Here is a 20309-nt window from a genome sequence, read left to right as displayed (position 1 = left end):
ATCCTCAATGCTTTGAGAGTGTTAATGGGATGCTGAGATCAAAAGATATAAGAATCACTGGACTAGATAACCCCTTCTTGTTATGCTTTGATCTTACTTTTTTTCATTTAAACATTATCTTTTATAAAAAATTTAAAAAATAAAACCTACCAAAATATAAAACTATTTCTATCTTGCTGTTATATTATTCTATTTGTCCCTAGAAATTTTTTAAATGTTTCCTTAATTTTATTTCTTTGGGTCTTTTTTCAGACTTTCCCACCTGTCTCCTGTGTACTTGTATGAGTACCACAGTCTACTGTGATGACCATGAACTTGATGCTATCCCTCCTCTACCCAAGAACACAGCCTATTTCTATTCCCGATTTAATAGGATAAAAAAGATCAACAAAAATGACTTTGCACATCTAAGTATGTATGAATGACATCCCTAAGTCCTCTTTTCTTTAATTTGTTATTTGATTTTGGTTTGGGGTTTTTGCGTTTTTTTATTTTTTTATTGGAATTTTTGGTTGTTATCGATTACTTTTGTTTTCTTTGGCCTAGTTTTGTGATTTTATTGTTGTTAGGTTGGGCAAAGGCATAATCATTTATATGAGGAACAGTACTAAGCACTTTACAAATATTATCTTAGTTGATCCTCATAATTACTCTTGGAGGTAGGTACTATTATTACTCTCATTTTACAAATGGTAAAACTGAAGCCAAGAGGAGATAAATTATTTGTTTGGTGTCCTGCACCTAGGTCACATTTGAACTCAGGTCTTCCTGACTAGATTCACCTTTTAACAATAGGGATAAGCAATTACTTTGCAATTTATATGCTCAAAGAGTTGTATGATATGTGCATAGTATGAGAAATGATATGTTGTTTAGTCATTTTCAACTCCTTGTGACCCAATTTGAGGTTTTCTTGGCAAAGATACTGGAGTGGTTTGTCCTTTCCTTCTCCAGTTCATTTTACAAATGAGCAAACTGAGGCAAACAGAGCTAAATGATTTTCCCAGGGTTGCAGTAGTAGTAAGAATCTGAGGACAGATTTGAATTCAGGCCTTCCTGATTCCAGGTTGGTGCTCTATTAACTGGGTCACTTAGCTGTCCCATGACATGGATAGATAGATTAAAGAGATAGATAGATAGATAGATAGATAGATAGATAGATAGATAGACAGATAATAGACAGACAGATAGATAATAGATGAGATAGACAGACAGACAAGATAGAGGGATGGAGAAGTTAGACAAAACAACAGACAGTCAGATAGATTATAATAGAAAATAGGTATGCTATATATGTGTGTGTGTGTGTGTGTGTGTGTGTGTGTGTGTGTGTGTATACCAAACTGTAGATACTACAGGTGACAAGATCAAGCCTGAATTGATGATCTTTCTTTGAGCATCTTTGATTCTTGAATGCAATCTTTAATCTCCTTCATGCAGGGAAATCTTTCTGAAGGGGCAGATTGTAATTCATCTCCCTGTGGAACTCTTGGCAATATCCTCCTGTAAATCTTGTATCCATCACACCAAATGCCTTTCATAGACTTTGTTGTTGTTGTTTTGTTCTTCAAACTAAAAAGATGATTTTTTTGTAATCATGAAATATTTTTGTTGAGAGATTTTTCTTTCTGCAAATTTGACTGCCAGAAAATATATTAGCTACAGAGAGCAGTGCTCATAGCTATTCATGGAATATATGAAAAAAATAAATGGATGGTGATTTTAAAAGACAGCAGGATCATTTTGTTGTTGAAATTAAATATTCTTATAATTACATAAATATGTATAATACCAAGGGAAAGTATGAATATGATAGGAAAGGGTGAAACATTTGAATAATAGCTCATTAGAGGAAAAAAAGGTTAAATTTCCCAAATGCCCATCTCCAAGAACAATCATAATATCTTGATTTTTTTCTTTGCTTTTTAGAGGCAAAGAAATGAATACACATGACTAATTTCTCCTCACTTTTTCTCCTAGGTGATTTAAAAAGGATTGATTTGACTTCAAATTTAATATCGGAGATTGATGAAGATGCTTTCAGAGAACTGCCCCAGCTTCGGGAACTTGTCCTTCGGGACAACAGAATTAGGCAGCTTCCAGAGTTACCATCCACCCTAACCTTCATTGACATCAGCAACAATAGGCTAGGCCGAAAAGGGATAAAACAAGAAGCCTTTAAAGTAAGCTTAGAGTCTTTGTCTCCATCTCTGTTTCTCTGTCCCTCTATATCAGCCTTTGTCTCCCTCTTTCCCATTTTTCTCCATATCCCATCCCTCCACTTCTCTTCTTGAGTTATCTCTTCTCCTCTTTCTTACATATCATCTAACTTTAAAAAAATATTTAGGAGAAGCAAAAAAAAACTTGCAGATGTTTTGTTTTCCTCTTAAAAAAAAGAAAACAGACCTATTGCCCTCAATTTATGAAAAATACACAATCAAAGAAGGGAGCCATCATGAAGGTCTTGGGAAGCAATTGTTATCATCATCAAGAAGCATTTATCAGGTGCCTAATATCTAGCCAGTTCTAGGTTCATTTGAAATGTGCACTGATCATAAAGTCCCTTTTTCTTTACTGTAATTATTTAGTCATCAATTCCAGTCTAAGACAGTCTTGAAATCCCACTGTTTCAAGAGGAATGAGAGTAAAAGTCAAATTACAATAACTCTCACTTTTCACCAAATTCCTTTCTTTGGTTTTCTAATAGGATATGTATGATCTTCATCATCTTTACATTACGGATAATAACTTAGACCATATCCCACTACCGCTGCCTGAAAATCTCCGAGCTCTCCACCTCCAGGTAAGTTTTTAGCAAGAAAATAGATGGGACAAAGAATGATGTTCCAATTCAGAGAGAAAGCAGATGGCAAAGGGATTTATTTATTTCATCAGAATGAAATGCTCTATATTTTTTTCTTTTCTCTTGACTAGTTAGTCAGAAGACCTTTAGTTATGTCCTGTCTCTATAATTTGCTCTGTTCATTAGACCAAAATGAGGTATTTGAACTAAAGCTCCCTTCAATTCTAAATCTATGATCCCATGTCCTCTTTTCATTATGATAATTAGAAATTACCATAATAGTTGTTCTTTCCACCTATTAATTTCCAGTCACACTTAAAAGACTTAGGAACTTGTTCCTCTAATTCTGCCCTTGTTTATTTGACATGTTTATCTTTAAAAAACATCCAAGACAACAAAATAACCAGAAATAAATAGGATAGTGGAGTGGGGAAGATAGGGGCAGGGAAGGAGATCATAGGATCATAGAATTTTTAGATTCAAAAGTGGAAGAAATCTCATAAATCTTGGCATCTAGTCCCCTTATTTTACATATGAAGAAATTAAGGCCAAGTTTCAAAAGTTTAGGTCTTCCTAAATCCAAGTCTAGCATTTTATGATCTGTACCACTTACTTGGGTGAAATCACAGATCTGATTTAAAAAACAAAAACAAAAACAAAAATGTTTTAAGAGACCTTCCCTATTTCTCTATTGTATAAGTCACCCTTTAGCTCATAAACACTTTCCAAAGTGATTTTCAAGAAAATGGTGATAATAAGGTAGGGCTGTATTTACTTAATTTCAAAGTAAACCTACAAAGATTCCATTTGATCTATGGGGTGCAGGACTAGAATAAGCATATTGTTGTGGGTAAAAGACCTAAGTTCATATACCTTCTCTAACATATAACTGGTTATTTGAAACTGGTAATTTAAATCCTTTCATATCCCACTATCCCCAGGGAGTTCTCTAAAAAACTGTAAGTCACAAAGAAGGTTAAGGGTTAAGAGCTATATTAATAGAAGAAATTCTTCACTGGAGAGTTCCAAATGTCAGTGAAATCATGGGTTTGGTCCCTATCTCTATGGAATGTCAGAAGGACAAAAAGGTTAGGTCCATGAAACTGGACTGCTCATTCTACCTCCCAGATTAAAAACTACTTGAAATTCAGTAATAGAGAAGTAGGGATTTGTAAAGATGAGCCTTATAACAATAAGAGAAAGGACAGCTTCTAATATTGTAGAAATCATAAGTTGCCAACAATAACTCCAGAATTGGAATTCATTATTGCTTCTTAATTTCACTCCAATTTCCCTCAAATTTTTTTACAAATAATACTCCTAGAATTCCTTTAAATGTCATATAGTATATAGCCTTTTCCTGTGAAAAATAGCATTAAATAATCATGTAGACTGATGACATGGCTTATTCCTAAGATAATATCCTGTTCAATGACCAATTAATCAATATTCAAGTGCCCAACACAAGTGGGTTACACCAATGAAATCAACTATATGATATTTTCTTGATTCTTGATGACCTGAATACACAAAACTAAAGTATATGGAACTACTAACACAATGATGTTCTTAATAAAGAAATATTACCCCATTAACACATGAAATTGCTTGAGTCCTCATAGAGGTCCTGGCTTTTTTCCTTATTCAAGCATATTTTAGACCATACTTCACTTCAGTTACTTCTCAGTTATATTTGACTCTTTATGACTTCATTTGGAGTTTTCTTGGTGAAGATATTGATGAGTCACCATGTCCTTCTTCCTCTCATTTTATAAATGAGGAAACTGAGGCAAACTGAGGGTTAAAATTACTTGCCCAGGGTCACACAACTACTAAGTGTTTGAGGCTGGATTTGAGCTCATGAAGATGAGTTCTTCTGATACCAGGACCTGCACTCTATGAATTATGGTACAACCAAGTTCTCTAGTATAGAGAACCAAGCTGGTGAGGAAATTCTCTTTACTGGTGCAGGTGGGCACCTTTTCTAAAATTTTAAATCTTTGGGTATTATCTATAAGGTGTGATGACTTTCCCAGTGTCTCCTAGCTAATAGGAGTCACAAGAGGACCTAGAATTCAAGTATACTTGCCTCTCAGACCAGCCAATAGACTACCTCCCAAATCATATTCTGAAGACTCAAATAGAAGTGATCTGTTTTCTTGACTATGATAGTGTGAAATAAAAGCTAGCCACCATACTAGGAAAACCTTAAGTTTCTAAGCCCAGTAACAGGAGAATGGTTGAGAAGAAGGTTGAAGATAAGAATATGCAAATTATCTAACTTTATCTGTGAAGTAAGGGGATTAGAGGAATTTTTAAGGTACCTTGCACATGTAAACTCTATAGCACTATTCGCCATTAAAGGAGGACAATTTCATTGTGGAAAGTAAGGGTTATGAGGAAAAAAAACCTGAGGATTAAAAGTGCAATTCTGTACCACTGTGGGGATTGTGGAAGGAAAATGAAAGCTGTCTAGGATGAGGACAAGAAAAGGAATATGATCTGGGTGATAAAGTTATCTAACATGTTGCTACTGCCTCATAAAAAGTTTTCTTTTAAGACAATGGTCCATACCTATAATAATCCCTTCTTCAAAGAGACCAGGATGGTGGATGGCTTGAGTCCGGGAGTACTGGGTTGGGGTAGGGTCAACCACTGAGTGTCTGCACTAAGACAGCATCTCCAGATATGGGCCTCCTAGATTTAGGGGTCACCATGTTACCTAATAAGGTGTGAACTAGCCAAAAGAAGTCAAAGTTATTTTGCTGATCAATAATGGGATAAGTCCAGTGAATGACCTTTGTGCTTCCAGCCTGGCCAATATAGACAAGCCCTTCAAAATTGGGAGCAACATAAATTGGGATGTCCTTGTTATATAACCTAGCTTTCAGTTGGAATAACATCATAACTCTCTAGGAAGGAAGAACCTCCAAGGCCATCCATGGAAAGATGAGGCAATTTAGATTTAGAAAGAGAAATTCCTAAAACTACACTGACACATAGACTTTATCAAGTTAACTCAGGATTACTCAATTGGATTCTTTTGGTGTTTCGCTCTCAAATGTTTGTTTTTCCTATCATATAAAAAACATTTTCCCTTGGCCTTGACCACCTGTTTCTTCCTGGATCAATCAAATCCCTTAACTACCTTCTCTGATGTCATAAATTTAGAACCAAATGGATCTCGAGGAGAGTTTGATTCAATTCCCTCATTTTAAAGATGAGGGAACCCGGACCCTGGAGATTAAAGTGATTTGCTCAAGGGTAGACATATAAAAAGAGTGATGGAAGAGATAAAAAATAAATTTAGGGTTATTTGTTAATGATGATGATGAGAGTTGAATAAGATAAGCTATAAGGTCCATACTCAAAGATCTTGGTTCTAATTAGTGTTCCTAGAAGAATAAAGATAACCTTTCAAGCTTGGAGGGTGGGGGTAAATAAATGGGAGCATATGTTAGATTGGGGAAGATGGAGAGAATATAAGGTTGCAAAGCCTAGCACACTGACCTTGGTATCAGCAGAATTCAAACCCTGGGGCGGCTAGGTGGCGTAGTGGATAAAGCACTGGCCTTGGAGTCAGGAGTACCTGGGTTCAAATCCGGTATCAGACACTTAGTAATTACCTAGCTGTGTGGCCTTGGGCAAGCCACTTAACCCCATTGCCTTGCAAAAAAGAAAAAGAATTGAAATCCTACCTCAGACACTTACTAATTTGTACAATATTAGGATGATCATTTAACCTCTCCACACATCTCAATTTAATTATCCATGAAATGACATTAATATCAATTATACTATCTACCTCACAAGATTTGGAAGAAAATGCTTTTCAAATCTTACAGGGGTTTATAAAAGTCATCCCTGTGGTTTCTTGTGCCACAAGAAACATTAAGGCAAACACTAAGTAACTAAAGATAAGGAGAAAAATTGTGTTTATAACATTGGCTCTCTGTTTTCCCCCTTGTAGAACAACAACATTCTAGAAATGCATGAAGATACGTTCTGCAATATTAAAAATATGACCTATGTACGCAAGGCTTTGGAGGATATCCGACTGGATGGGAACCCCATCAATTTGAGTAAAACCCCTCAGGCATACATGTGTCTACCTCGTCTGCCAATTGGTAGCCTTGTCTAAGTCAAATTCAAGGCTGGATGTCCTGTGCTATCTATCAGGAAGAGAAACATGATTAAAGTGCTAGCACAGAAAAATCTGTGTTTTGTTTGCAAATTTGAATTTGGAAATTTGTTATAATTTAAAATAAACCACAAAAAGATGATGTGAAAAACATTCAAACTATATGACATCAGTAAAGGATGAACAAATCAAAATAGAAAATATGTAACATTTTCAAACTTAGAAAGTAGTCACATTTAATTTGCAATAGATATGATTTAAATCAAATTATTCAATACAAAGTATTAAAAAACACATACACTTTCATTATTTATCCAAGGTTTCTTGTTATAATCAGACATTTCTGTTCTTTTCATTAAAAAATGTTTTCCCAAAAAAATCATTAGATTCTGAATAATTGTGAGCAAATAAAAGTGCCGGAAAATTATCCCACCTTGTTTGGAAAATATTTATTATGTTGACTAACTGCATTCATGAACTCTTAGTTAATCTATATCTCCCAGGCAAGTATATTAGGCATTTTCTCCAATTCCTCTTTGTCTACTGACTTGCTAGCTTCCTTCAAGCTTCAACTAAAATTCCTTCTTTTACTGGATCCCTTTTACTTCTGTTGTCTTCCCTTTGTTCACTACATCCTATTTATCCTGAGTAAAGCTTGCTCTATATAATATGTGTTTGCAGGTTGGATCTCTCATTGGATTTTTAAACTCCTTGAAGGCATAAACTTATTTGGTTTTTTTTAGGGGTTTTTGGTCTCTTTTTTGTATCTCTATCACTGTAGTCTGATGCATATTAGGCACTCAATGAATGTTTATCAATTGATTTAGAAGTGCCTTCAAGAACTGAATATATAGAAAGCTGAGGTAGCTCCATTTATAAAGGAATGTTCCTGGGATGAATTGGATAAATGACTTGATCTTTCTGAGCTTCATTTCTTTAATTAAAAAATAAGGGGGTTGACCTAGATGGTTTCTGAAGTCTCATCCAGCTCTAGGACAAGAATTAGGGGATCTGTGTGGCACAGCTGAAAGACTGGCTCAGGAGTGAGAGGACCTGAATTAAAATGCCCACTCTAATGTGTGCCACTGGATAAGTCACTTCCCTAATGTGGGCATCACTGGCATCCTCTATAAAATGAGAGCTTTTGGCTAGTTTGTTTTTGTTTGTTTGTTTGATTTTTAGTCCGCCCCAATGAGGGTCCTTAAGTGTATTAAAGGGGTCCCTGATATAAAACAGGAAAAATAAATATTTCTTGATTTCAATTTGACGAGTTTCCTCTGTAGTCCTAAGTATTTTATGCTATGCATTTAACTTGATTCTGAGAAAGGATCTTTTTTAGTTAGTTTTTAGTTTTCTTAGACTGCCAAAGAATGCTAAAGCTAATTTAATCTCTGTCAAAGAACCATATGATACTCAAGAGACTAAGAAGCCCTAGGCTCCTATGATTCTATGAGTACTTTAAACAGCTTTTTAACCAAGAATCCATGAAGATCAGGGTTGGTTCATGTTCACTGATCTAAGAAAATTAGGAAACCAGTAAATACAAGGTAGGGAATGTCATAGACTTTGCTTATTTAATCTTTCTACTCTGGTTTGCTTTTCTTTGGGAGGAAGCTATAAGGACATTTAAAGAATGTAAATTTTCATTTAATTTCATTTAATGTAATTTCTTTTAATTTTCATTGAATTCAACTTTTACAAAGCCCCTGATCATTAGAAGAACCTAGAGTGAGATAAACTAAATACAAAACAGTCCCTTCCCTCAAGAAGTTTTACATTCTCCTGAAATGAGGTCGGCAGGGGGCCCAGAAGTTAAAACACAGGCTGTGGCATCAGGAAGACTGGAATTCAAATCCTAGCTGAGGTACCCTGGGCAAAGCATTTCACTTTTGTTGGATGTCCTCATCTTAGAAGGGGAATAATAAAAGCGCCTACTTCCCAGGGTTGTTGTAAAGAGAGAATGGGATATCTGTTAAAATTATCAAACTTTAAAGTTATCAAACTTTAAAGAATGATAAAAGTGAGGAGCATGGCTGCAGAATCTACAACAAGAATCAGGAGAAAGCAGCCTGCACCCCCAGAGATGGTAAGGGAAGTCTACAGAGATTTCTCTGCTCTCCCTGGGGTAGGACTCTGCTGTTTCTCTACACTCATATATTGCCCTTTGGGCCTCCATACTAAGATAGCTGGATCCCTCCTTACAGCCCCAGGGCAGAGGGCAGTGCTGTGGTCATCTACATATCAAAGCACAGGCAAGAGAACATAGGACTTTGGAGGAATAAAGGTCCCAGTGGGGTGTCCCAAAAAATAAAACCATCCTCAAAGTCTTGGAAATGCTATAAATTAGTCTTGGGTTGAGGAAATGAGTGAACCACAGGAAAAAGAAGAATCTGACCATAGAGAGTTACTTTAGTCCCATGGAAGATCAAAACACATACTCAGGTGATGACAAAATCGAAGCTTCCATATCTAAAACCTCCAAGAGAAATAGAAAATGGGCTCAGACTATGGATGAGTTCAAAAGACACTTTGAAAAGCAATTAAGGGAGATGGAGGAAAAATTGGGAGGAGAAATGAGAGTGATGCAGAAAAATCATGAAAACCTAATCAAAAGCTTGGTGAAAGATACACAACAAAATACTGAAGAAAATAATGTTTTAAAAACCAGTTTAGGCTTAATGGAAAAAAGCAACACAAAATGCAAATGAGAAGAATGCCTTAAAAAGCAGATTTGGCCAGCTGGAAAAGGAGATAAAAAAGCTCTCTGAAGAAAATAACTCCTTCAAATGCAAAATGGAACTAAAGGAAAGTTGATGACTCTGCAAGAAATCAGGAAGAAATAAAATTCTTCCAAAAAAGCCAAAAATTAGAAGAAAATGTGAAATATCTCATTGGAAAAAGAACTAACCTTGAAAACAGATCCAGAATAATTTAAAAATTGGACTATCTGAAAGCCATGACCAGGAGAAGAGCCTAGACTTCATTTTTCAAGAAATAATACAGCAAAATTGCCCTGAGATCCTAGAGTAAAATAGAATTTGAGAGAATTCACCGGTCACCCCCTGAAAGGGATCCCAAAAGAAAAACTTCTGGGAATATTATAGCCAAATTCCCAAATTCCAAAATCAAAGAGAAAATTCTAAAAGCTGCCAGAAACAGATGATTCAACTAGCGAGGCTCCATAGTCAGAATTACACAGGATCTGGCAGCATCTACATTAAGGGCTCATAGGGATTGCAATATGATATTCCAGAAGGTAAAAGATCCTGGTTTATAACCGAGAATCAACTACCCAGCAAAACTGAACATTCTCTTTCAGGGGAAAAAGATGGACTTTCAGTGAAACAGGGGACTTTCAAATTTTCCTATCCAGATGACCAGAGCTGAACAAAAAGTTTGATCTCCAATTACAGGATTCTAGTGGACCACAGAGGGAGTGGAAGAGAGGGACTAACTATGAGGAACTTGATGATGTTGAGCTGTTTGTATTTCTGCATGGGAAGAAGATATTGATAACTCATATGAACTTTCTCATTTATAAGAGCTGTTAGAAGGATCATATATAGACAGGACATAGGAAGGAGTAGAATATAAGGGTATGATGTAGTAAAGGGATGGAGTCAATGGGTGATGGGGGAAAGTACTGGGAGGAAGGAAAAGGAGATGAAGAAGAAGCTGAGAGATTTCACATTAAGTCAAGAAAAAGCTTTTTCAATGGAGTGGATGGAGGGGGAATGAGTGAGCCTTCATTCTCATCAGAAATGGCTCAGAGAGGAAATAACACACACGCTTAATAGGGTGAGGAGATCTGTCTTGCCCTGGAGAAGGATGGGAGGAAAGGGACGGGATAAAGGGGAATGTGGAAAGGGCAGGGGGAATAGGTGATAGAAGAGAAGGAAGATCTAGGGAGAGGGTACTTAGATTCAACACACTTTTGGACAGGGCCAGGATGAAAGGAGAGAGAGAAAATAATAAATGAGAGTGGGAAGAAATAGAGTGGAGGGAAATACAGCTAGTAATAGCAACTGTGGGAAAAATATTGAAGCAACTTCTCTGGTGGACTTATAATAAAGAAAGCAACTCACCCCAGAGCCAGAGCCATTGAAATCTGAACATAGACTAAAGTAAATTTTATTCTCTCTCTATTCTTGAGGTTTTCCATCTTCTTGGGGGGGGGCGTTATTCTTATGTTTACTCTTATAACATTCAATTTACATCAGTGTATGGCATGGAAACAATGCAGAGATTGTCAGACAGTCTTGGGGGGTAGAAGAGAGGAGGGGGGAAAATTGCAAAATTCAGATCCTTGCAAAAATGATAGGTACATATTACTATTGTATATAATTGGAAAACAAAATGTTAAATACAAAAAAAAAATAATGACTACACCTACATAGTTATTTTTAATATCAATTTATCCAACTTATGGAAAGATAGCTTTCAACATTTATTTTTTTTTCTAAAATGTTGAGTTACACAATTTTCTCCTTCCCCTCTCCATACTGCCTGATAGTGAGTAATATGATATAGATTGTATATGTATAATTATACTAAACACATTTCCATATTAGTCATATTATGGAAGAAGAATCAGAACAAAAGGGGGGAAACCATGAGAGGAAAAAATAAAGTATAAAACAAATTTTAAAAATGGAAAATAGTATGCTTTGGTCTGGATTCAAAATTCATTGGTCTTTCTCTGGATATGGATGGCATTTTCCATCACAAGTCCTTTGATCACTTTATTATTGAGGAGAGCTATCATAGTAGCTCATCATGTTAATGTGTACAGTGTTCTCTTGGTTCCACTCCCTTCACTCAGTATCTGTTCTTTTAAGTCTTTCCAGGCTTTGTCAGAAGTCTACCCATTCATGATTTCTTGTTTTTTTTATAAAGATTTTATTTATTTTGAGTTTTACACAAAAAAATGATAAAAGATGCCCCAAAGGTGCTAGGGCAGATTGAAACTTTAGACGTTTAAAACTGCATTGTAAAGATTCAATTCAATATTCTTATTAATGTGTATGTGACCTCCGGCTGCTCATGTCTCTGTCTCAGCTTCCTCATCTGTAAAATGGAAAAAAATAATAATTATAGCACTTACTCCACACTGATTGGAGGAAATTCAAATGAGATACTATAGTAGTGTTTTTATGCCTATCTTAAAGTACATATTCTTATTTATTATTATTATTAATTTTCATCATCACCACCACCACTATCATCATCATCATCGTCATCATTAAGAGGAGGCTTTGCAAAAAGTAAATAGTAAGCAAAATACTGATAATTTGCAGTAGGCTATAAAAAAGTCCTTCCTTAGGACTTTTTGCTCAACTGTGACCTGATGAAAGAACTGAAAGAAATTAGTAACATAAGATCCTTGACACAGAGCTAGAAGGGACCTCAATGGTCATTTAGTCTAACCCATTCTGCAAAATATAACATTATACAATACAATATTGTCTTCCAGATTATAACATGACATAACATAAAAAATATTATACAATATGATATAGCAATATTTCATTAATAATGTTATCTTATTGGATTGCATATTATATGACATTGCATGATATGAATAATAATTTATGATATGATTATATATACAATATGGTTTTTATATATTGTATTACATTTTATTGTATTTGTTGTTAAATTATATTGCATTATATAATATATTATACCTTATCAAATCATATTGTATCACACCACATCATATCATTATATCATAGCATATTATATATTCTGTTTGATACCATTTTATCTTATTATTTATAAGGAATTTATCACAAGAATTTTTTATTTCTTCCCCCTACTGACATCCCTCTTCCTATTTAATGGTTTGCAATGAAAACACACAAAACCCTCATAACAAATATTCAGAGTCAAACAAAACAAATTTCCATGCTGTTCAACTTCAAAACTATTTTTCATTTTCAACCAATCACTTTTGGCGCAGGGAATAGGTGAGTGGTATGTTTCATCTTTTGTCTTCTGAACTCTTCCCACTCCCTCATTTTACAAATGAGGAAAAATGAAGCTGAGGAAAGGTAAGGTACTCTCCCAAAGTCATATAGTTAGGGACAGAGGCCAATTTGAATTCAGGTCCTTTGACTTCAGAGATGGTGCCCCTTCCCCTTTATTGCAAAGGGACAGGGATATAAAAAAAGCAGCACAGAAAGTGGCTTTCCTAAATGTGGACACTGAACCCCCAAATTGTTATTTTAGAAGATTTCTTCTTGAATAGTTACTATCATCATTCTCATCAAAGAACTCTAAGGGAACTGTAATCACTCTTGAGTTTATGTCCCAGCCCTCCTTCCCTTAATTCAACCAAGAATCTAGGAGTTAAAATATTTTGTTAAAGAACAAAGAAATACAACTTAAGACTCAACGTTTAAAACTGTAATGTCTATATGAAAGTACTGACACTCCCAATCTTGGTAATATTAAGCAGGTTACTTAACCTTCTTGATTATCAGTTACCTCCTCTGTGAAATGAGGGAGTTCGATTAGTTTCTGATGATTTCCTTCTTCTAGAGAAGTCCCTTCTCATCACCTGGAGACCTTTGAATATTTCCCCCTGTGCTTCACACAGTGACTGATATGAAAAAGGCATTTAATAAGTTTTTATTGATTGCTTACCTTTTTTAATGACTAGCCATTTACAATTCATTTATTTTTTAATAACACTTTTTTTATTTATTACAAATCATCACACACCCCCAAATATAAAGTGAGAGTCTTCCCTCATTTGTCAACAAACTTGTTCTTCTAATCCATTAATGAATGAATAGTAACAGACTATATTTGTTAACCTGTCATACTCTGGTTGGAGTGGGGCCACTATTAGTATTTTTTACACCAAAAAAATTAAGACTAGGGAGGGAAGTTGGCAAGAATTTTACTCTCAATATTCACGATAGTTCTTAACAGAGGGACTGAATATGTTCAATGTGAGAGGTCCCCTCTAGGTGTAAACAAGATATTTTTTTTTTTTTTGCCAAGGGGACAAAGTTCTTCTGGGAGCTTCCAACTTTCAGAAATATTCACTTAACTTGAACACAAAGTACCTGGGAGCAAATGGAAGGGGAGCCTAATAAAAGATGAAGGCCCTATTCAAACCAGAAGGGTGATTTACTAGAATTATATTCCTAAGCATTATTAGATTTCATTAACAGTTGTTCTATTAAGCTGTCTTTAAAAGACAAGAGTCAGAACTCTGGGATTGAAAGAAAAACTTTACATTTTTTAAATTAAGCTGAACTGAAGGTCATAAGTTAGGGAAGCAAAGAACAGTCTGGATAAAATGATTCTAATACCTAGAGGAAATGATTTTTGGAGCTTGACATTTGTTAAATAAACAAGCCAAAGACTAACAACAAGATGAGACACTTGTGAGGTTCACTTTAAAACCAAAAGGGACTGTGTAGAAAGTCTGTTTTCAAACTTTTGTTCAGTAGGCATGGGAAGAGGAAGAGAATTTTGAGGTGAAACGCATACTTTACATCAGACCCCATCAATACTCCGCTAATATAGGGAAGTACAAACCTCATAGTATATAGAGTATGGCAAATGGAACCAAGCTCCAAACTCAGCAGGAGAAAATAATCAGTTATCAATCACATAAAGCAGAACTTTGACGAAAGTTACTTTCAAAGGGAAAAGACTTTCATTCTTTAACCCTGATTACTCTTTCAATGAGATATAATCAATCTATCACAGGCTACTCAGGCTGAGTTCAAATCTCCAATTTTCAGCGGCCTTTACAGTCACTAAATAATAGATAACATGAAATTTGGGTCATAAAACAGGAAGTGAAATATAGGAATCTTGTACATATTTCCCCATTAAAAATCTGATTAAATGGAAATTCATAACCTACCTTGTCAAAAGATCACAATTTATGGATTATGCAAAACAAAATTGGAAAGTTCTCTTTAGACTTCTGGTTTGAGGATTATTCAATAAGTTCTTAGGTCCTCATATATGAACATTCTTAGTTGAGAAAAGGGCCACAGAATTCTCTATCAAACAGTACATTAGAGGCAATAGGGTCGAATCCGAATTTTCTTCTCATCTGACTTGCCAGTTCTCTCCATGAAGTTCAATTGTCAACCTCTTCTTCATCATTCTGCTCCTCCTCTTCCATTCTTTCATCATCCTCGTCGTTATCATCTTCCCTGCTCTTGTCTTGCTCTTCAGAATCTGTTCTTTTGTCTTTATCCTTCTTCTTTTGCTCAGAGGCTTCCTTTTTACCTTTCTGTTCTTGTCTATATGCATCTAGTGCTTCTTTCAAAGGGGAAATGAATCGCTGAAATTCCATCTCTTCCATTGCTGATAGTACACCACCAGCATTTAGGGTCTTCCGTTTTCCTTTCATTGCAAAGTTGTTTGCACAGGAGGTGGCGTAGAGCACGAACACGCTGGCGGCCGGAGAGATGGCGCTTCGGGCCTCTTTGGAGATGTTGACCCCCTCGGGGAGAGCCTCCTTGATGATCCTGGTGATGACGGCATTGGGAAGGTTCAGGTCCTCCGGCCTTTCCCCCATGCCCGCCTCGCCCCTGGTCTTCCCGGGGGAGCCGCAATAATGGCAGTGCCCACGGCCTCCCGGGCAGGGCGGCGGTTGCGCCCGGACGGGCGCAGGTGGCGTCTCTGGCTAAAGGAGCCGCCCCGGCGTCCGTACTTCCCGCCTACAATTCATTTCTAAGAATCACTTAATTGACAGTTGAGTCTTAAAAGCAGAGGACTCAATGGATCTTTTAAAAGAGGAGACAGTATCTGACTGGTTCTCTATTACCCTATGTGTAAAGTCCACAAAAAGTGGCAAAAGACATCTTGCCTTCAAGGAGCTTCCAATCTAAAGTGCAAGACAGTAAGTAAATAAATAAGTAGAAACAAGTAATACAAAACAGATATTAAAATATTAATATTGGAAAGGCACTAGAATTAAGGAAAGATGGGAAATGGAGAAGATGGGATCTTAGTTGGGATCTGATGGAAAACCAATAGAGAGAGATGAAGAACACTCCAAGCATGGAGTCAACCATCAAAAACAACCAGAGCAGAGAGGTGGGAGTGTCTTGTTCATAGAACCACAGCTAAGAAGCCAGTGTCACTAGATCAAAAACATTTCAAAGAGTAAGGTGTAAGAAGACTGGAAAGGTAGGAAAGGGCTAGGTTATGATTTGTTCCTCTGTGGTCTACCAAGAACAAGATGAGATTATCTGTGCCAATGGGGTGGATAGTTGGTATTCATTCGTCTATTTATATGAGGAATTTTTTTTGATGAGAAAGCAAAATTAACTGTGAAGGGTTAAAGTCTGAAAATTGAATCAAAATAACTTCTTGATAAATTGATAAATTTCTACAGAATAGTCTACAGAATAAATAAACTAATCAATTTTAAGAAGTAATTTCACTGCAATTTGCTTCAAGCATAGATGAACTTTAGAATCCTTGCAAAAATTTTACTTAAGATATTGACAATTTCTCAAAAAGCACTGTGTTCACATTTAAAAAGAGAAGGCATAATTTTTCTATGGATAAAAAAACAAAGAAAATTACAATGTCCAAAGAATACTATATGCAATATTTAAAAATTTTCACTAATTTTTATACATAGTACCTGGAATATTGACTTTGATTATCCAGTACAGGAGCCATTCTTTCCCAGGTGATTATGGTTGTTTGAATGTTGAATGAGCCACTGCTGCCATCGTGTGTTAGAACTGTATTCTTTCTCATATTTTTTTTTTTCCAGAATAGGGAAGAACAAGTTTAGAATATGTTGGAGGAAGAATGGTGAAGGACACTGAGTTAATGGACTAGAAGCTGGGAAAACGCAGGTTCTAATCTTGCCTGTCAATGATCCCAGGGGAATTAATTTCTTGGAAGCTGTTTCCTCATCTCTTCATGGGCATAAGGGTAAACTGTAAAACACTACATTGTTGTAAGGCTCAAATGAGTTAACCTATGAAAGGGATTTCATAAACCTAAAAGTCTTATATAAAGAGAATCTGGACTTTTTAAATTTTTGATTAGAAGGCATAGTCTGTACAGAATATGAAGAAAGATAAAATGTAGAGCCATAGAGGCAAGTAGATGGAAACAGCTGGGCTTAGAGTCAGGAAAACCTGAGTTCAAAACCAGTATCTGATTCTTAGTATCTGACTCAAGAGGGTCATTCAATGAAATCTGGGATTTTCAAACTTTCTTACTAGCTATGACTCTTGGACTTAACAACCTCTGTCTTCCTAAGCGTTCTTAGTTCTAAAATGGGAACAATAGTACTTGCCTCCTTAATGTTTGAGGATCAAAGGAGAGAATAATTTAAAAAGTATGACATAAAATTGGCATTTAATAAATACTTGCTTCCTTTTCCCCCTCCAGTCCTCTCTTTACATCAGTTCCCTTCACTCCTCTCCCTTCTTCTTTCCCTTTTTGGCTTCCTTTCCCCTATCTTTTTGTCTCCTCTCTCTTATCTCCTGTGTTAATAATGGATGATAAGTTTTCAATACTACAAATATGGTTCTCCAACTATAATTGAGAACTTGATCATTAAACAGTATGGAACAGTATCTCTAATAGAGACTGATGGTTCTGAATAGTGCCAAGCTGCAACCCCATGCCTTCACACCTATTTCTCAAGTTCCTGAGAGGTCTATTTCCATTGGTGGGAGTCCCAATCAATGTGACCACTAGAACACAATGGGTCAACATGGCATCCTTTCCAACAGGGCCTCACATCTGCTACTATACCCATCTCAGATTTTTTTTTCCAGAAGGCTAGTAGTTTTTTGGTAGCAATCTATGCAACCAATGAAATACTAAATAAACTTTTAAAAAATTAATAAATAAATTACATTATGAGAAAAAATTTATAAATGAATGTAAAAATTGGTTTTACATAACTGGGGAAAATGAAATACTAAATAAAAATTCAAAAAATAAAAATAAATCACATCAGAAAAATGTTTTTAAAATGTTAAAATTGTTTTTACATATCAATGGGAGAAAATAAAATGCTAACTAAACTTTTTAAAAAAATTTGAAATTACATTATAGAAAAAAGTTTAAATGGATGTTCAAATTGTTTTTATATGTAACTGAGAAAAAATAAAATACTAAACTTTTTAATAATTTAAAAAATAAATCACATTATAATCATCTATGTAACCATTATCAAACTTTTGAACTAAATAAGTAATGAAAGCTTCATCTAGCCTTGGGATTTTTCCATTTTGAAGATATGCTAGAGGTTTAGACATATTTGTTGTAACATTTTATTTCATGGGCACTCAACCTTTGAGCTCTTCTGGGCCTCATTGCCCAACAAAAACATGTCAAGGGATGAATACAGAATTTAGTATTTATGATTACAGTGTAATCATATTATTATTATTGTGATTATTATCAAGGAGTGTAATAACAAAATGTAATAAAGCCACATGAATGGGCTTTGAGGGTCATATATTTGGTCTAACATTCATGTTTGCATGCATGTTGTGTTTCCTGTGATCATATAGATAATAAGAAATTTTCAGGAGATCCCTCTAGTCTTCATTTCTTTGCTTCTCAAGATTATCAAGTATAACAGAACAATAGAAAAGGTACTGTGCTAAATTCTAGGGACATAAACAGAAAAGTGGTGTCCCATTGATGTTGAAGAGAAGGGTGGACTTGAAATTAGAAAGAACTACATTCAAAACAGTCACAGTAACTCTTTAGTCGTGTCAGTCTAGAGGAGTCAACTTCAGCTTAACCTTCATTCTCTTCTTCTGTATAATGGGGATACTATGTTTCCCAGGTTGGATGTCAGGACTGAATGAGATACTTATAAAGTATGATGTAAATGCTAGTTATTATTTTGGGGGAAAAAGTTCCTGACCTCACAGTAGTTTATATTTTAATTATTTTAATGGGACAACACATACCAGAAAACTATAAAGGTTAAGGTGGGAAATGAAGCCTAGAGAATCAAGCCTAGGCCAAGGAACTATGTAAATGTGGCTGACCTGGAGACTTTCCTAAAATGAAGGTCCTTCAGAAACTAAGAAGACAAAGCTGCAAGTCTTTCTAAAGACTGCCAAGTCAATATTGATGGTATGAATTATGCCATAGCCATCAATGGATAAGCAGTTGGAATGTTTAGGCATTGTGCTTTCCTATGTTAGTTCATTTAAATTAAAATTTTCAAGATATACAGCTGATGGAAAATTAAAGGCTTTTTATTCTACAATTGAAAACTTTCAGGTCCAAGCAAGATTATAACTCATTTGTCCTGGGGAGAATACATTTGACATATTAGGGGTGTTAACTCAATCCAAACAGAATCGAGGGAAGCTAAGCTTAAAAGAATGGTGCTGTATCTTGAAAGAAAGGGAACCTATGGAAGGGAAACACGGAAGCCTGTTGGTGGGAAGGTAATAGCTAAGCCAGGATGCCCAATGAAGCCTGGCTGTGTAGATTCTAAGACAATTGTTCATATCTTCATCTCAATGCAAATTGTTGCAACTCAGGGACCCCATACCAGTCTCAATTTTCAACTCACTGTAGAGTGATCTCAATGGTCTGCAACTTTTCTACTCATTCTGCTCTTTATTGAATTAATGGCTTGTAGAAACCAAGGTTCTCAGTGGTTGATAGACTAATCTTGCAAATTTTATCTGATCCCTATAAATAAACTATGCTGAGAAACAGATCAACCTTTTGGGATTATGCAACCTTATTAAAATTTAGTCCCTTATCTATAGGGATAAAATCAAGATCAGCCTTTTGGGATTACCCAACCTAGGCCAAGGAAGGCTGCATTGACTTCTGCATCAGTTGGGCAAAATGAAGTTTCAGAATTGAATCCTATTGTGTAAGAGTGAAATAGCTCTTGTGAGTTGCTTTAATTCTCATTGAATCAATGAATGAGTTCTTGAAAGAATGAAAGGGTGTATTAAGTCAGATTCTGTATGTAGTGGCCATTTTGATTCTTGTGGTTCGATTTCTTGGGAAAGCAAAACAAGAACAAAAAGCCAATCAGGGGTCACTGCTGCCTGGGGGGTCAGAAGGTACCTTGGCCAGGGGAAGTCCAAGTGTTCTGTCCTTGGGTACCACTGCAGCTCTCTGACCCGGTTTCCTCACTTGACAAACTGATGGGGTTCAGCCAAATGAAGTGACGTGGCACACTGGGGAGAATGCTGGGCGCCCTCTGAAAGCTGGCTCTGCCCTTTCCTGGCTATGTGACCTCGGGCACTCAGTTTCTCCTCAGCTGGAGGGTGGAAAGAGGGCGGAGGAGGAGGGGCTGCAGGTACCCGAAGGCTGATGTTCTTCTACGGATCTGCACCGGGTCCATCCTGCCCCCCCCCCCCA

The 20309-nt window shown here is 36.0% G+C and overlaps 1 protein-coding gene and 1 pseudogene across 2 annotated transcripts in view; one reads left to right on the top strand and one right to left on the bottom strand.

Moving 5' to 3' along the window:
- The window catches only part of EPYC (epiphycan), a 45073-nt gene extending 37716 nt beyond the window's left edge, over positions 1-7357 (top strand). For both annotated transcript variants that reach the window (XM_074220815.1, XM_074220814.1), the window contains exons 4-7: positions 253-411; positions 1981-2183; positions 2708-2803; positions 6774-7357. In XM_074220815.1, the coding sequence (XP_074076916.1) occupies positions 253-411; positions 1981-2183; positions 2708-2803; positions 6774-6944 (629 nt within the window). In that variant the 3' untranslated portion in view covers positions 6945-7357. The remainder of the gene's footprint in view (positions 1-252; positions 412-1980; positions 2184-2707; positions 2804-6773) is intronic.
- Positions 7358-11756: 4399 nt separating this feature from the next.
- On the bottom strand, positions 11757-20299 carry LOC141515190 (DNA polymerase epsilon subunit 3 pseudogene; annotated as a pseudogene).
- Between the last annotated feature and the right edge of the window lie 10 nt (positions 20300-20309).

This window comes from Macrotis lagotis, chromosome 2, assembly GCF_037893015.1.
Source record: "Macrotis lagotis isolate mMagLag1 chromosome 2, bilby.v1.9.chrom.fasta, whole genome shotgun sequence".
NCBI lineage: Eukaryota > Metazoa > Chordata > Mammalia > Peramelemorphia > Peramelidae > Macrotis > Macrotis lagotis.
The sequence above is the reverse complement of the archived record's forward strand: the minus strand, read 5'-3'. Positions and strand labels throughout refer to the sequence as shown.